Source organism: Oculina patagonica, chromosome 3 (genome assembly GCF_052425735.1).
Source record: "Oculina patagonica isolate OP01 chromosome 3, crgOcupat, whole genome shotgun sequence".
In the NCBI taxonomy this organism is placed as follows: domain Eukaryota; kingdom Metazoa; phylum Cnidaria; class Anthozoa; order Scleractinia; family Oculinidae; genus Oculina; species Oculina patagonica.
The window spans coordinates 9,558,997-9,577,200 of NC_135760.1; the positions used below are offsets into that span (position 1 = coordinate 9,558,997).

An 18,204-nucleotide genomic window follows, 5' to 3' on the forward strand; every position below is an offset into this window, starting at 1 on the left:
TGTTTATGACATCAAGGGCTTTCGTCCGTGACAAAGATGATAACAATTATTTAACCTGAACACCGTCGGACTAATCCGCCGGAGCAGGTATTCCTGCGGCCGGAGAGTGGTATTTTTAGCAAGGATAACAGTGACGAGAGATGAGAAAAATTCTTTTGGAGGTGGGGACCAAGTTTTCTCTGGTATTTTTGTTTGAGATTAATAATCGGTTAGACTTTATGCAATCTCAATATAATGTTTCGTTTCTCGTTTGCTATCGTCCAACCAACCCATTTTCTTTCTTTCTTGTTTTTTTTTTTTCGAAAGTGAAAAAGAATAAAAATCCCCGATTCATTGCCTCTTCCGTTCTGTTTTTGTGCTTTTTAATAAGAATTCCTGCTTTAAAAGTGGCGACAGAAGGTAAAATGAAATCGCGACGAAAGACATTCTTCCGTCATTTCTTTTCTTTTTCAATTTTTATCGGTGGACATAAAGTGTTAATAAAATGGTGACGCACAAGGCTTCGTGTAATACCAGGCAAGAGCTTTGTGTAATACCTTACTACAGGAACTCTTCGAGACAACTTTTAAAATTTCGCGATTTTGGATCGAAAGAGAATTTGGAGAATTTGTTGAACCAGGAGTTCACTTTATCAAATAAGTCACTTTTTTGATCGCGACATCAAATTTTTGCGATTAAAAAAAAGTTGCGAAATACCCTAACATCTATATAAAAAATCATCCCGAAGTCGGATGTCTCAACTTGCCTCGTTATAAACTTTCAGTGCTAGGGACTATCGATTCGTGAAATCGACTTCAAATTATTTGTTTCTTTGGCGATTGGAAACGGAACATTTTATTGGGATGGCCATCGAAAGTACTGTAACAATGAGTTAAGGGCTTTCTGTGACGTCACAGCTTTCTCAAAACTTATGGACCTTATGGCCCATGACTAGAGACTGAGCTAACACATCCGAAATTTAAGTATCGTGTTCCTTTGACAATGTTTGAAAGAGCATCTATCTGCCACTTTTTTTACTGACATACATGATCACTAGATTACTAAGGTAATCAAACTGCTCCAAATGTTCCAGTCCCTATTCTTTTCGTAATGAGGACACTCGCTTGTAAATACGAAATCTGCGAGAAAAAACCAGTACATTGGAGGCCCAATTTTACTGCCTTAAATGTTTTCAATGAGCTTGAAACTTGCAAGCTTTATCAATTTATGACAAATTTTAAAAAAAAAATTCATCGAGCGGTTTTTAATTTATTATCACTTTTGAAGGCATAGACCAAATTATAAACAAAAATGGCAACAAGAGCACCTGAAAGGATGAAGTTTTCGGGGCTATAAAAACAGTCAAAAACATACTAACGAGAAAATGGGGAAATATCTAAAGAAAACGACGCGCCTGTGAATTGCAATTTCATCTTATAGTTGTTTGATTTCATTTAAAATCGTGTGTAAAACAGTGGTGGGGATTGCTTTGGTCGATTGCGAGAAAAAAGAATTTGATGAGCGTGCGTTCAGGCCATTTGTACGAATACTTTTTATGCATGCGCTTGAATTAATTAATTCCTATTTGACTCTTTCCTTTTTTCCGAGACATCCTTATTGCAATAAGGTGTATAAAGGCAGGCAGGAAGCTGGTTGGTTAGAATAAATACTACATAATGCCCGCTCAGCAGCCAATCAGAGCGCGCGTACTATTGTGGCCATATAATAATGGAAAATAAAAACCAATAAATGGGTTGATGCTCCCATATTAATTAATGGAACAAATCTGTCCCGACGACCGGCCAACTTATCGTTATTGGATATTTTAGCGACAATCATATTTTTCTTTTTTGAAATTTTATTTTTCCCTGGCCATTTCCTGACCTGTGGCAACCCTGTTCATTTCCCACACTTTCTTCTGGTCGGGAAAACTGTTTGCAGACTTCCAAACCTTTCAAGAATTCCAGGGCGCGTCCATTTACATGGAATTTTGGGTGAGAATTTTTCGACAAATTGGACAGTTCTTGCAAGCGATCACAGGAAGAAGTCTGAAATTCGGGCAAGAACAGAGCAAATTTTTTCATCACGTAGGCTGAACGGAAAGCTGTGCCTTTTGAAAATTTCATTTTGAAACACTGCGTAGAGCCCGTGTCACAAAATAATGGCGATCGAGGGTGAAACTTATAAGGGCGCCTTCCATTAGTCAGAACTGACCAGCCAGAATGGTATATTCGAGAACACAATTCAAGTCAATGCATAAATATTCTGAGACACTGTTGTAGTGGACTGTGGTATAATCTCGTGTAAAAAGCCCACCAGCCAACCAGTGAAGACTAATGGCAATCGCCCTAAATTTAATCTTCTATCTTCATTAAGCCTTCAAAGTTCAAAGGAAAACCCTCGCTCTTTGAGAAAAAACTCGATAGGAATTTTGGATAAATTTGAATCGATTCAACGAAGAAGTTTTCGCGTACTTTGATTTTGTCGACCTTGCTTTGCGAACTAACGGGCAGGTTGTAGCAAATGGAACAGAAATTTCCGGCCATTCTGGGAGAAACGGGAAAAGATGAATTCCTTTTTTCCGAAATTTTCCAGCGAGGAAACGTCTGTTCCATATGATTTACCACTGAAACAATCGAGTTTTCCATATAAAAGGAAAGCGCTCTTAGACTCTGTAAGAGCCCTGTAAAAAAGTGTTACAAAAGATGTATCACGAACGAGAAACAATACAGACCAGACACATGAATGTTTTAACAATTTAATGCAACTATAACGTTATTACCCTTCTTCTACAAAAAATAGAATTATTGTAAGGGTGATATTATCTTCTTTGAAAAAAATCTGATCTCTTGAATGGGATTGCTAGGTATCGTTTATTAAATCAGAAAAAAATCTCTGCATTTCAAATAAAATAAAAGCTTTAACTGTTTCTTTCCTTAACGATTCAAAATGTTTTCAAACATCAAACAAACGCAACAACACCAACTTCATTGGTTTATAACTACGTATCATCTTGTTTTCCAGACTCTGAGGGAATGTTTCGATGTAAAGAATGCTTTCGAAACAGAATAAAACGTCTAGCTTGCGCTTCTGTGTTGGCCTCTAAAGGAAAAACAGTTTGTCTGCCAGCTCGGGCCTGGGAGGCTTGTGCAATGACTGTCCTACAAGGAAGGCCAGTTTATGGGCGTACTGGCATGGCGCTGGTACACGAACGGTGCCCTACAAAATGAAAAACAAACATTTGTCACAAATTCTCCACACTATTTGTAGCATTTGACACAATTGCAACGATATGGAAAGGCAGATACCCATTTCTATGCTCATCTTAAGTCCACTTTCACATTCTGAAAGTTCACACTGACAACAAAGAATGACTACAAGACCCTGTCGCAGCTAGGTAAATGCATTTTTTTTTTTTAATATACCCAAGAGTTTTTTCCCTCCTTTTTATCAGGTTGGAATGAGTACTAACTAGGCTAAAATTCTAAAACAGGTTCTTATTTTCAAAAAAGAAAAAATAATCTTCTCAAAAAAATAGAATTAAAAAATCTTCTCAGAAATATATTTATAACACAGTCTGTTCACATTATAGTTACAGCATAGTTTCAAGATTTATTGGGAATTATCGTGAAGGTTACAGTTTTGATTTTAACGGAATCAGATTAAAATAGTATAGTATTTTGCTTACCGAAGCCTCCAAGATACTGTTATTGGACATTAAAGAGCAGATCATTTAACAATTCTACTTTATTTCTTGAACAAAAGTTAAGAACCTAGTTAGCCTAATTTTACACTAAATACCATTTATATAAGAACCTGTTTAGGCTAACTTAAAAAAACCTAGGTTCTTATACGCTGGTTTTTATTGTATGCAGCTTTCCACACATGAAAACAGTGATAAAGTCAGTCAAAAACTGTTACTTTGAACTAAAATTTGACTTACCGGCCAGTTGTAGTACAAGTGGGTAAGCTTGTATGTCAAGCGCTGGAAGTGGTCTGGTGTCAACCCAGAACTGTCTTCAATCACGTTGTAGTGGGTTGGCGACACTGTTCCCTGACGAACTGACTGGCTGATAAGGAAAAAGTCGAACCTAGGAAAATAAAAACAGGTGTGAGCTGACTTGTTCAAGCTTGATTCTTGTGGAGGCCAGGGCCCGTTTCTGAAAGGTCCTAAAAGGTTTTCACACCTGAAAGCCATAGCAAAATCTGGAACCTTATGACAACAGAGCTGATTTTTATTCACCAATTTTTGATATAAACAGAGGCTTCCTCTATACAAAGTTTTAGGCTTATACACTTCTCTGTTTTTAAGATACAGATAACAAAAAATCGCTTTACGGGCCAGGAAAGTTTTCTAGACTTTAGAGAGACGGGCCCCAGGATATATACAAGTAAACCACCGTCAAGGTATCCCTTTGGAAACAATGAGCCAGTTATCCACAGCAACAACAACAAAAAAACAAGCACATATAACAATATTATTTTACCATTCTTTGCGTGTGATATCTGTATCGACAACAGTGCCAGGAGGTGGGTTGGTCAGATTCACAGCATCCCCAGTTCTGTGGAACAGCCTTGCACTGATTCTTTTCTTCACAATGACAACTGAAAACCTGGGTCTAAAACGAAACATAACATTAGAATTCTCCCTTGAAGAATTGAGAATAACAGAATCCAATTTTTAGAACAGATTGCAAAAGATATGGTGTTCTGCACTACTAAAAACAATAATTTCATATAAACCAGTTGGTTGCCTTTATTCTTTTAACTCAAGAGGCCGAGTGCAACAGGTAACTTGTATATCTTTGTTATCATGAAAGCTTTTAAAAGCTGGGCACCCAAGATATCATATATAAGAGCCTTGGGCACTCTGAAATTATCCTAAAAGGACACCTTTATAATTTGAAAAATCGGTGATCAATAATAAAACCAACAAATTTCTAGGGCTTTTTAAGGTTAAATTCACTTTTAAGAGGCTTTTAAAGTGCCTAAAAACCATGAAGTAAAACTTGCAAGCTGCCATTTTCAAGCCACTTACTTGTAGCCGCCTGCAACATCATTGAAGGAAGCTTTCAATTGCGGGACTTCATGCTCCACAACAGCACGCAGCTGCCCATCACCCACACCATCACGGTAGATAAGAATTCTTTCAGGCAAATCACCATTTATCTCATTGTACTTCCTTAGAGCAGCTGTGGAAAAAATCCGTGGAAAGAGATGTTAACTCTAAACTGTACAAGGGGGTTTACAATTAGAAAGGTTTCTTGTCTTCCTCAAGTAAAAACTATCAATGCCTTTTACTGTCAAAAAGTTTGTATTTCATGTTAAGGTTGCACTGCAGGAAAAACTCGATGAATAGAAACATACCTGTCATGTTAGTCTTAAGTCCATCAATCAGCTCCATACCAGTGTGCTGGAAGCTTACTCTTGAGTAATACCTAACAATACACAGCAAAGTGAGTGAATTGACTTCAGAGTCTGACTGAAAGAGTCATTCAACCTCCTCATAATTTATCACAATTGCACATTTGCATATCTACCTACAATTACCAGAATTCATTTAGCTTTTCCTTCAACATTTTAATTTTGAATCCACAGTGGGGTTTAAGGACTGTGCAACCTTCCTGCACATGTAATTTATGTTGCAACGTCACACCTTGTCATACATTAAGCACGCATGCCGAAGAAACTTCTGAACAGTCATAAAGGGCTGGTAGCCATTGTGATAACCTCACTTGTAGTTTACTCTCTGAAATGGTGACCCCCCCCCCCAGGGGGGGTACTCCGGGATCCAAGTGACGGGGATGTGCGAAGGATTTTTTTGGGGTCGAAATTTTCGATTCCGGGATTTTTTTGGGTAGGAGAATTTGGCAGGTATTTTTTTGGGTGACTTGATTTAAATAGGGGATTTTTTTGGGGTATTAAAATCAAACTACAGTTCCTTGGCGCGGCCTTGGCAATTTAGAGGTAATTTCACTAGGGATTTTTTTGGGCGTTTTTTTTTTGTCCAGGGATTTTTTTGGGTAATGTCGGGAGACTTGGGGATTTTTTTGGGTCCTGAGTTTTGCCTCCATTCGATCATCCCCGTCACTTTGATCCCGGAGTACCCCCCCTGGGCCCCCCCCCCCCAATTTTTTTTATTTGATAGACAACTTCCTCTTGTGGAATGTCCTTAAAAAAACCAATTGCTCTAATCAGAAAGAAAAAATATGACTATGATAACTGCCCTGGACAAGCACTCTTACAAGTGTACTTGGGCGCGAGCACTTGTTGCCTAAAAAAGCCATTTCAGTGTTATAGGCTAGCACATAAAACTTAAAAAAATGTCAATAATCTGGCTAAAAAAACAACAATCAGTTGCCAAGTTCACATATAGAATATAGAAAAGAAAAAAACAAACAATACATACTTGGTTAAGGTTTGGTTCATGCTGGCAACAAATCCACCAACTGAACGTCCTTTAGTTGAGGAATCATGATAACAATCAATTCCTATCACCATGGTTTTCTTTAGCTGCACAGAAACAAAACAATAAGATTCAGCTCAAAGTTTCTGTCACTTTCTGTTGAAAACAATCCTTTTGTTTCCTGATGTTTGTAGAGTTATCCATCCATTAATTTTATCTTTTACTGGTACTATTTTGTGGGGATGTGCCTCTGCTTCTTATGTACTGTAGACCCACTTGCCATAACTCCTTTAACCCAAATAAGTGTCATATGGCACACTACCCCACTAAACAGAAACATTAGAAGAATTTTTTATCAACCTCGTAAAATGGCGCTAGCAACTCTAAACAGAAAGGAAAAAGAGACCATCTGTTTTACCGCGCTTTACTAAATTGGTATACCAAAGAAAAGTTCAAAATACTTTCAGATAGGACTCGAAACCTGGGACAGAAAACAATACGACAATGTGGATAAACAACAGACAGAGAAGTTCTATTTCTGTCTTTCATTATCGCTTGTGACGCATGGCGTCATTAGTGCGCACTCGCACACGCAATTTGATTCGCTTCGGAGGTCATAAAAGCCAGGTTTTGATCCAGATTTTTCCCGAAAACCTACCGTACAAACTATTATGAAATTTTCACAATGAAATTTAAGGGGTGAACCACATCCACGGCCAAAATTTTGAAAAAATCCGTAAGACAGATTTTGAGCTATTTCAAAAATCAACAAAATATCACATTTTTCTATTTTGCGAAAAATCTGTCTTACAGATTTTTATATTATTTTGCATGTATGATAAACCAAAGCCAATTTCTTGAGGTAGCGTCGTACAGCTAGATTTTGAGAAAAACGCCGTGCCGTTTAAAATACTAGTGCCAGTCCCTACATAAGCACTCGGCCGTTCATTTAAACTTTTTTAACCTTTTTGATTTTCCAAATATCGCATTACATGGTTTTAGGATGTAACAAACAGTGATAAGAAAAGACAAAACTTTTTTGGAGATTGCACAAGAGTGTTAAAGGTTGGACTGATTTACCCTCTCAAAACTGTATTAAGCCACCTTAAGGCTAGCATACAATGGTTCCAACTTGCCCTAAGGGAAAGCTGGAAAATATATTTCCTTTGCACTCTGGGTTAAATGAAAATCGCTCCTTCAAACTCCATCATGTGACAAAGCAACTCCTTTGATAAACCATTATCTAACATCACTACTATAGTGTAGAACAGATTGTCTTTACTTACAGGAATTTCCACTGCCCACGCTTCTCCCCCAAGTTTAACATTCAACTGGATGCCAATCTTGGTACAAACACTCATCAACATCTGTTTCTTTGAGATGGTGCGACCTACGATCACCTGGGACGGTACTAAAAGTAAAAAAGTCTGTGTCAAGCCAAGTGGTCCATACAACTGCAGCAGCTTTTCCTGGTTGCTGTAGCATTAAGGGACGAGGTTTAGTTCTACTCCCCCTGGATTGGATACTAGTCCATCTTAGGGTTTCCCCACAGTATTATTTTGCTAGTGCCCATTTATTCATCTGGGTAGAGAGAGGCACAATAAGAGTAAACTGTCTTGCACAAGAACTTAACTATGAACCCAACCAGGGCGAAAACCCAGCTCCCCGTTGATCTGGAGTCCAGTGCCTGACGATTAGGCCACTGCACCTCGAATGAAAATAATAAACGGGTTAAAAGTTTTTATTCCACAATGGGAGATTTCCATGATTTCATCATTCGCTTGCAACTAGAAGCATTCATGATTTTTTTGGTCTCACAAGCTATTGCTTCAATAAAAGCAGCACGACATTCATTCAAGTAAATGTGATTTTTTCCATGTTACCAAAAAGGAAATTGAGGGCCACTAAGAATTCATTGAAACTGGCTGTACTGGCCACCAAACATTAGAAGTTATTTTAGCCCTACAATGCTGCTATTTCTTCAAACTTCATACATAAAACAAATGTGATTTTGTAACATTTACACTGTTTTACTTTTATACCTGGCTTCTCCAAGCAACACAGCTTCTTGATGGCATCATACCGGTCTTTACGGTTTGTTGTTAAAATTGTTACTACCATCTGCAAATTGTCGCTGTAGTTTGAATTAATCGCATCTAAGTAGCTTTCTGTGCGATCATTTGGAAGTTGGCAACTGGAGAGGAATCAACAATAAAAATAATCCTAATTAAAGACTGTTATCAAGTTGACTCTTACATTAACATGTTTTTAAGAGTAAATAAAGAAAAAAAAGCAACACTGTCCCTAATTAAAGACTGTTATCAAGTTGACTCTTACATTAACATGTTTTTAAGAGTAAATAAAGAAAAAAAGCAAGACTGTCCCTAATTAAAGACTGTTATCAAGTTGACTCTTACATTAACATGTTTTTAAGAGTAAATAAAGAAAAAAAAGCAAGACTGTCTGTTAAGTAAATGACAGCAGGAAGATATATGGTTCTGAGTCATGGTTGCCAACGACATTAAATTTCAACCACCTCCAGCCTCCCCTTCCAACAAAAATGAACAACTTGCCAAGTTCAGTCGCGCCAAAGTTGGGAAGTTTGTTCCGAAGTTCGCAATTTGATTATCAAACTTGCAACGTAATTGGCTACTTCATAACGTAGTTCCCAATTTCCCAACGCGGCATGGTAAAGTTATGTGAAATTGACTGTAAGACATGAAAAAATTTGATCTTACTCGGAGCTGTTTGCGACATTGATTCCCATGGGGCCGCAAACCTTCTTCAAGGTTTGTGCAAAGTCCTTTGCATTTCCACTGTCCCTCTGGGTGTAAACAAGAATCCAATTGCTTAGGTTTACTGTGCTGTGGAGGGGATTGCCTCTCATTTCCCTGGACCAATCAGCAGTCTTGGGGTCATACCCGTACTGAAAAACAAACAAAGTAAGAAGAGATCAGGGTTGACATTACTCCATCTAGACAAATGACTTTCAGAATATCAAATTCCTTTTTAAAGTTTTTTGACTGGTCTGACTTTGATGGAAATCCTGAACATTATATACAACGTTCAGAAAACTTATATATGACGTTTCGACTAACATCTTCAGTCTTCAGTTTCAAATGTCCTAAAAGCCGTCATGGCTTTATTTACGGTTCACTCATTTGTGTGTGCTATGAGAGCAAATGTCACAAAACGATCGTTGCACCAGATCAAATCACGCAAAAGACTTGTAGATTGCTGGTATGCCAATCCGCTCATTGTCTGCATTAGGGTTTCACTTCAAGTACCAAGCCTTGAGGAAATTCCTTTTCATTTTGAGTGCTACGTCTTGTACTCAGCGAGCAATGTGGATATGTTCACTTTCATTAATTACCAAACCATTTTCACAAAGAAATTCACACTGGATAAACTACCTCATACACTTCAACTTACGCTTTTATTTTTCTGCCAAATCTTCTCAGCGGGAAGTACTCTGCCAGGCATGTTAAGAGTGGATTTCTCAAACTAGGACAGAAATACAACATGAATCAATCAAACTGGTGTTTGGTATAAGTAAGCTAGTATGATTGCTTCAGTATTTTAACTTTTTATTTTAACTAATTTAATGAATTCACTTCTTTGTAATTTAGAGGTTTATAACAACAGTTTTCTCCGTGACTAAATTTTTGAATAGAAAATATTAAAAACAAGGTCTCGTTGGCACCAGTGCTGCCCAAAAACTCCCAGTGTGAAAACCTCCTCTAAAAAAATTATGTCCCCTGTAACCACCCAAAAAAAATTACTCCAGGACATGTGTAGATGTCGAGTCACATCGCTTCTTAATATATGAACATTCACAAAACTAAAAGCTTACCTCCAGATTCCAGCCCGCCAACTCAGCAGCTGACTTCTCATCACTATGAAAAACACAGATCTAATGAATTAATGGTTCATACTTTGCATTCTTTGTTTTTACGGTATCTCTTGTATTTCTGAATTATTAGTGCAATGAAAAAAACCTGTTGATGCCTGTGTGGACTTTTTAAACGATGTTGGCCATTGTTCCACTTTTGACATCACACTTATCTTAACTTGGCATCACATAAACTCAATTTTGCAGAAGGAAAAGATCTTTCCAACGATACCCAAAGCAGAGTGATTGGGTTAATTGAGCTCGAAACACATACAAAAATGCTTAGAACTTTGAGGGTAAAACTCTGGGAAAAATTCTCCCCTCAACACAAAAATGTCACAACATAAGGATGTTGTAATGTTGCAACCTTTTAAAACATCAGTCTTAATTCTCATCAAGCCTTTAATTGTGACATTATCAATCATCCAATCTTTTCACAACAGCATTGCATAGGGCCATACCTAATCCTGAGATACATGTAGCATTCTAAACCTTCATATTCTAATATTACTGTGTGTGTGTTTTTTTTAAAGCCACCAAAAGGCCTAAGCAAAAACAGAGCATTTTAAAGGGGCTATAGCAAGTTCATCACATACCCGGCTATGCTTGACATAAACCTCATAAGAGACTGGTTGCGTGTCTTGGGATCGACCCTGGTATGGACTGCAAGGTCCTTCATCAGCATAAAGTCATTGCGCATCTCATCAGTGAGTCCTGTGGAAAAGCCACTTTTTTTTAGGAACATTCACAATTTGCTAAATGACTCAACTGCTTACTATCAATAATTTAACCAGCTACAGACTGACCATGCACAAATTACCTGTTAAAAAGCACAGCTCTGGAACTAGAAAGAGTTCTCCCTCAGGAATTCTCATTTTCTGGCCGGGCTGTAAAATCAATCAATCAATCAAAATTTACTAATGTCATGGTGTGGGACACAAGTGTGTGTTATGAGCCCAAATTTCTACACAAACATAACCAGTACACTAAAAAAAAAATTAAAACATACTCATTTACACTTACAATTTTTTTCAGTCGACTGACAAGGAGGGGCTGATCCATATCAGTGATGGTTTTCTCATAAGTCTGGAGATAAACAAATTTTATTAATTTTTTTCTGGAAAAGACTTGCAGCTCAGTAATCATCATTTCAAAATAATTCCAAGAAAGAAACAGTACCTCTTGATAGTATTCCACATAAGAGATGTCTCTTTCAACACCTTTGAATCTGCCATGGAAGGTATGGGAAGGAAACACATCCCACTTGATGTCATCAATGCGGTACGTTTTGTTGTTGTACCTGGGTTAAAGAAAGACAGAAGCACAACTCAGTCCTAAGATGTCCTAAACCAGCAAAGCTTTATGATACATTACTGCTGCCAGACAGGGCTTGAGACTAACGGTAGCCAACTAGCCAAAGGCTACTAAAATTTAGGTTTAGGCTACCAGGTTTAGCATTCCTACTAGCCATTTGGCTAGTGAAAAACTTGGAAAAGTCAACTGTTCTTGATAGAAATCAATATACCTGACTAGTAAAAAATTACTTTTGGGTAGTAAAATCTGACATGTCACTAGCCAGTAAACCAGTGAGTTAAAAAGTTAGTCTCAAGCCCTGCCAGAGCATTTGTGCAGACAACCTTTTAAGTGTTCACATGATTATACTAATTGCCCAATTTTGTAGCTTTCTTTAGAGCTTGGTTCACAGTCCTACATCAAAGTATCTATCCGGATCAAATCCAACAATTCCATTTACACTAAATCTGGGTTATGGCATTTGTCTGGTAAAGTATTAGTAACAGTACCTCCTAGTAGCATACAAGGTGCAGATCACATATAACTAGCAAATGACTTAGGAGCTTTCTGCAAGTCTTCCAGTAGCTTGGTGGTAAAGAATTTGGTGTACAGAAGGTTATAGGTTCAACTCTTGTTTTTTTTTTTTGTTCCATGCTTGTTATTATGTGACCAACAAGCCTTAGATCTCAAAAAGAAATTCTAGAAAAGCTTAAAGTTATGCCACTACTATTACTTAGAGCAACTGGTGCAAGAAGCTTCAAATGTTCATTGTGTCTTGAAAGAAGTCAATAACCCAATTTTAAACCTTCTTTGCGAGTCCTTTGTAAATAAAACCATCAAACCTCTACATGATAATGAATTAACAATACCTTGTCAAAATAATCTGACCAACAAGCTTCTTGGTGGCGTTTTTGTGGAAATCTCCCCCTCCACTGTTATAGAGCTCATAGAGATACTCCAACACAGTGGTTTGTCTTAACACTTTGTGAGATACATCAGCATTCAGTAGCACATCTGTTTCATATGGCATGATAGATGTGGTATATCCTGGCCACAGTTCCAACCTAAGTTCAAATTTACATAAAGCATATCACTTTTTATAAACTATGTGGGACAACAATTCTTGTTTCAACCATTAAATCAGGGTATACGTGTTGTGGTTAAACAAGAAGTTCCGGTATAAAAGGGGCCTGGCCTGGCCATTCTCATACCCAGTTGTCAGTCAATCATCAAAGCGTAAACAACTGGCAAACAACCTGCGTATTTTCCACAGCTGTTACTGATAAAATGTGTTTCATTTTCGCTAGGAATATTCTGTAAAATGTTAGGAAGATATTTTTGTCAATAATATATCTTGGTTTCCTGAGATTTCAAAGCATGTTCCGCTTGCAGGATGCTCGGCACCACAAAATTCCACAAATGCAAAGAGTACAAATTTGCATTTCGCGCCCGAGAAGTGTGAAATGTGGGAGGTGCCATCCCTTTTATAGTGGAACTTCTTGTATAAAGCAAACAAACAACTGCAAGATGGAACAAGATCTTTGTGTTTTAGTCCGGCGACCCAACTAAGAGTTACAAGCTGAAAAAAGTGGCAACTAAACTTTTGAACACATTGACAATTTGGCAACCAGTGCAGTGCAAAGGTTTGCTGGGCGATTATTTTTTTTTTTTGCAGTTTCAAACAATAAGTTTTATATCTACTTGTCTTTGTTTGTAGCTATTAAATTTGGTCTTTTGAGTGAACACTCTTCCCCTCCAACCATGCAAGCCATCAATTGTGCATAGTACTTAGTCTTTACACATTGTGTAAAATGGTAAACATGACCTGGCAAAAGTAAAGAAGTTTGTTTAATTTTTTAAGGGAAAGGACTTACTTGAATTTGTCAATCATGATGGGATGTTGGATGTGATAATAATTTCGGCCAACCTGCTGCATACCAATGTTCTTAAGAATCCTGAAACAAACATAACGAAATGTCATGTTCTTGCATCACTAACTGTTCACCAACATTCGGGAATGTAGATTAAAGCTGGAAGCTGGGTAAAATACCCATCTGTTGCATGGATTTTCCTGCCTATGAAAGCTGGGAAATGCAGAAATTGGGTAGATTTTCAAGACCTTTTCTTGCCTAGTACCCCCCCCCCCCCCCAAAGCAAAAAAAATTCCACCAGTTAAAATCTTGGCTACATCCCTGCAATTACTGCACTTTCAAATATTATTTAAGTCTTAAGTTCAAAAAAAATATATTGAAGGGAAAAAACAGAAACAAACTGAGTAGATCATGATGGGATGATGATGTCACATCACGTGACAACTACATCATAATGTCAAAACAACCGCCATCTGGGATCCGCCATTTTTGATTTCGAAATTTTTCCAAAATGTCAGAAAACCGCCCAAAATTACTGCGAAGTACTCAAAAACAATAAAACTGTGCTTAAAAACTGTAAAAAGGTGAAAATAATTGCATTAAAGTTGTTTTTCATTAATAGAAACATGAAAATTACAAATTTGGGAAAACATGCCAGTCAAAATGCCGTTGCCATGGTGACGTCAAGTTCCTGACACAACAACCTATCCTACTAAATTATTCCCAGATAAATTTTAGATAATCTCTCAAAGTTTGGCAGCATTTGGGTAAATCTTTAAAAAGTTATAAGCGTTCAAAGTCAGCGGGGCATCCCCCCCCCCCCCCCGCCTGGCCGTGCAGTAAGCAATTCAAAACCATATATAACTTGTTGTTTTGAGAAATCTGCCTTCAGTTCCCAAATCGTACTGTGGGACTGGACTTGTGATGAACACTGTACCCTAATACCAATTCAAAAAATATCATTTTACCCTAACTGACAAAACAGTGATTCATAAATACAAGCATAACTACACACAAACCTCCTAAAGATGATGTTGTACAGCTGCAACATACTCGGTGAATCTTTGGGGATTTCATTTGTCAGCATGATAGTCATTTCAACAGGATCCCCATTGAGTTTAGTGAGCTGGAGTTTGGTCACTGCTTCAGGGAGGCGAATTGGAAGATACAACATCATTCCATCAAAGGCGTGAACCTGGCCAATAACTTCGCTTTGGCTCTTCAAAAGACCAACGCGTACACGTTTCGACTCTTGCTCGGGGTTGAAGCTGACGTTGTACTGAAATACACCGAAGTTTGGCTTGGTCATCAACCTGAAATGGTTAGTGACCAGCTTGATCCCACCTCCAGTAGTTCCCTTCTTGTCAACAATGTGTTGTGGCTTCGTTGCAGGCTCTGATGGTATGTCCCTTGATCGGCGAGGCGGCCTTTGCTCTGCAGACCCAGTCGTGTCCACTGGAGGCCTCTGTTCCTGCCTGACGCTCATAGCTGCCATTGCCTCTGTTGGAGGTTTGGGCTGTTGCTGAGGGGCTGGAGCTGCAGCTTGAGCTGGTGGGGGCCCACGAGATCGTCCACGTCCTCCTGGGGCAACCTGCTCAGGCACTGCAGCTTGTGGTCCCTCGCCGGGTCTTCGCGCTGCGTCGCCACCGCCACCTCGACCTCGACCACGGCTTCTTCCCCTGGCTCGCCCCGTCATTTTGTTCAAACCCTCTTTCAGCTAAACACTAAAAGAAATATGCGTACAATATCGACTTAAAACTCCTTGGAAGTAACAAAACGCGTTACCGTATCCTGTTAGATTATTTATTAGACAAATTACAAGGAACAATGAATAGTGAAGCCTGAGTAAACAGGGTCAAGTTTGTCATCAACGAATGCCAATTTAAAGGAGGCAAAAATAAGACTTCCAAATGGAAAACGGACTTAAAGCGACGATAAGTTCAAATGCTTGGTTTCGTGACTAAGAATGAACAGCCAACAGCGACAGATAACAACTTGCTCTGCTTCATTTAAACGAGTGACACAACGACGTACGCGTGACGGATTACTAATGGCGGGTAGCCCGAAGCAATTTCAATTGTTGTTAGCCGTAAACAAAAGACCCTTAGTAGGAGGTAAAGTCAGTAGAGTAAAATAAAACTTACGAGTTTCGAAGCTACTTCAAGCTATAGTCGATGATCGAAACGCCACGATAGAACTATGTTAACAAAAACTGGGCATCACAGAACCAAACGCGAGTTATTTCAGCGACGAAGCTCGTCCACGAGGCTAAGACATAACACTTCTTTAACTATAATTTGGGGCGAGTTAATGGAATTTTCTGTAAAGAAAACTACCAAAACACCTATAAATCCTTTCGTTGTCGGTTTAGCTCGAAGCTTTTATAAGAACTACCTCATTTAACGAACTAAAAAGCCGTAAAATCTGCTCCACTCACCTTCACTAGTCTTCTTCCATTCAATCCAATGCACTCTGCGAAGTTGACAACACTTCTCGAGAGCTCGTGCTTGATCACGTGGTGTCATATCTCGATCATGATTGGCTACACGGTGATCTGAAGATCCGGGGTATTTTGTGACACCTTTCACGCAATGGGTACCATCTTTGCGTGATTTTTACAGCGAATTCAATCATTTTAACACAGAACTTTAAAGATCTTGCCAAAATAAGCTGTAAATTCTTATTTGTGCAACTGAAGGGGAGTTTGGAGTTCGTTTATGTCTCTTATCAAAGTAGCATGACAGTCAAACAGACAGCCATATTATGGCGATTGTTTATGATCAATTTGATGATTGGTGCGCAGTTCAGCTTTTGATCTGCGAGGTGATTGTTATCTCGAGTTTTCAATAAACAAAAGCTCTTTGTTAATTATATGTAAACACGAATTACAAGGCTTACACAAAAAGACATTTCCTTCAAAAACAAGAGAAAGTCAACATAGTTTTAGGCATTTCAAAAGTCAGCAAAAGTCAAAAAACATAAAATTCACCCAAACGCGTTTATTAAAGTCAAAATGATTGATCGGCGGTCAGGGCGTGACAGATTTCCCGCCAATTTCGCAGGACGCGCTCTGTCATTTCACGCGGTCGAAAACCTCACAGAATTTTGATGTGTGATCGAACAGGTCAGAAAGCCGTTACTTTTGCTGGCGTTATACAACCGAGTCAAGAAAACAAGATTTTACAGTGAGATATCCAAAGATTTGACCCAATTTGACTTCTGAAGTTCCGATCATGTGTGATCTTGTCGTGCCACTTTATCGGCCTAAACACGCCGGAAATTACGTAGTTTGAATAGAAATCCGCCGTGTCAAATTATTTCCGTAAAACGTGAATTGTGAATAACTTTTCAATTGAAACTTTAACCTACACAAACGATTCGTGACCGAATTTATTTTTATGTAGCTCTGCAGGAAAACGGGCAGCTCTCGGTGCAGCTTTTGTGCCGTTGTGCGTCGAAAATCTCAGCCGCGACTTTACCAGCTAAAACAATGTCATCCGAAATTATCATATACTGCGGCCGGCTCAACGAGAAAAAAACGTTTTATTAATTGAAAGCTTCCCAGCCAGGCGAATTTCCAATGTTCAACCTAGTAAATGGCCTAGCTCACAACGAGTCTCTCGTAGCTCAGTTGGTTAGAGCGCCCAACCGGTATCTGGGAGGTCATGGGTTCGATTCCCGTCGGGGACTCAGATTTTTTCTTTGTCCCACGCTCGTGTCATGTTGAATAATTTCTTCACAAACTTATATAAGTTCAACATTTTGTGTAAGACCGCTCGAGTTTCTAACTGGAATTCGATGGAATATTTGTTGTTTTTTATACCTGGAATTGCGTCATCAGCGCGGATTTTCCGATTGTTTCCTGGTTTTCGTTCTTTATCCAAGCGGCAGCTGTAACACAGGTGTTGTCACCTACCTGTTTTGTTGGCCACGTTATTAAAATTTGGTTTTTCTCGACACATTTGAACAATGGCAGCCAGTGGACGTGTTTGACTTCTCCTTCGTGTTGCGGACAAAGATGACGTATTAAATTAAACAAGAAACAATAGACGACAAATAATACCGACCAAAATACACTTGACAATGGCAAAACAACGTGTTCTTATTTGTGTTCGGTACCAAAAGAAGCCGAAAGTGTGAACTGGAAATTAATAAACTGACAGGTTTCAGGAACACAATAACCTCGAATACAACCGACACAAGCTGGCCAGCAAACTAAACAGGGGCACCCAACGGAATATTTCGTTAAAATATCTGTTCGGAGACGATTTGAGATCTAAAAATTTTCGGAACATTCATTGTAAATTTTTTTGCTTGCCTGCCTTTCCTAGGATTTTCGAATATCTAAAAAATGGTACAATTGTTCATTTTTAACGGATTTTTACTCTAAAAGGTCACCTAGAATTTTCGGGAGCCTTCTCTGGTGGAATTTTTCGAAAAGGTAAGTTTTGATCCCTATAACTTTCGGATCACTAGACTTTCAGCTAGGAAATCCGAACAGATAAAAATTTTTAGGGGATAAAAATATGCCTTTATCTACTGTTTAAATACTAAAATACGTTCAACGGTGCTATCTTTAAGTGGTTTTGAACTATATTCTCGATGGGTGCCCCTGAACTAAAGAGAACCATTTTGTCTTGCTGTAATAAAAGTCCTCTCTTGTTTGATAGGGTATTTGGAATGTTTTACTGTATGAATACACTATTGAAATTTTTTCACAGGACGGCCTTCGGCCTGTAATTTGTATAGACTACTGTTGGCCT

The 18,204-nt window shown here is 38.5% G+C and overlaps 1 protein-coding gene across 1 annotated transcript; it reads right to left on the bottom strand.

Annotated features, from left to right (window-relative positions):
* Window positions 1-2,721: 2,721 nt before the first annotated feature.
* LOC144646370 (piwi-like protein 1) lies at window positions 2,722-15,992 on the bottom strand. Its single transcript, XM_078505927.1, has 19 exons — window positions 15,879-15,992; window positions 14,461-15,165; window positions 13,445-13,525; window positions 12,440-12,634; window positions 11,457-11,577; window positions 11,301-11,363; window positions 11,098-11,164; window positions 10,874-10,991; window positions 10,239-10,281; window positions 9,818-9,889; window positions 9,124-9,311; window positions 8,428-8,579; window positions 7,672-7,796; window positions 6,389-6,492; window positions 5,347-5,417; window positions 5,018-5,171; window positions 4,467-4,598; window positions 3,923-4,070; window positions 2,722-3,198 (listed from the first exon to the last, which is right to left on the bottom strand). Exons 2-19 carry the CDS (start codon window positions 15,135-15,137, stop codon window positions 3,082-3,084), a joined length of 2,628 nt encoding a protein of 875 aa, XP_078362053.1. The 5' UTR covers window positions 15,138-15,165; window positions 15,879-15,992; the 3' UTR covers window positions 2,722-3,081.
* Window positions 15,993-18,204: the final 2,212 nt, after the last annotated feature.

Excerpts from the sequence above, each read along its gene's own strand:
- LOC144646370 (XM_078505927.1), bottom strand. The coding sequence starts at position 15,137 with ATGACGGGGCGAGCCAGGGGAAGAAGCCGTGGTCGAGGTCGAGGTGGC. Across the intron at positions 11,578-12,439 it reads GGTCAGATTATTTTGACAAG|GTACAACAACAAAACGTACC; the intron begins GTATTGTTAATT and ends TCTTTAACCCAG. Across the intron at positions 7,797-8,427 it reads GTGTTGCTTGGAGAAGCCAG|TACCGTCCCAGGTGATCGTA; the intron begins GTATAAAAGTAA and ends TTTTACTTTTAG.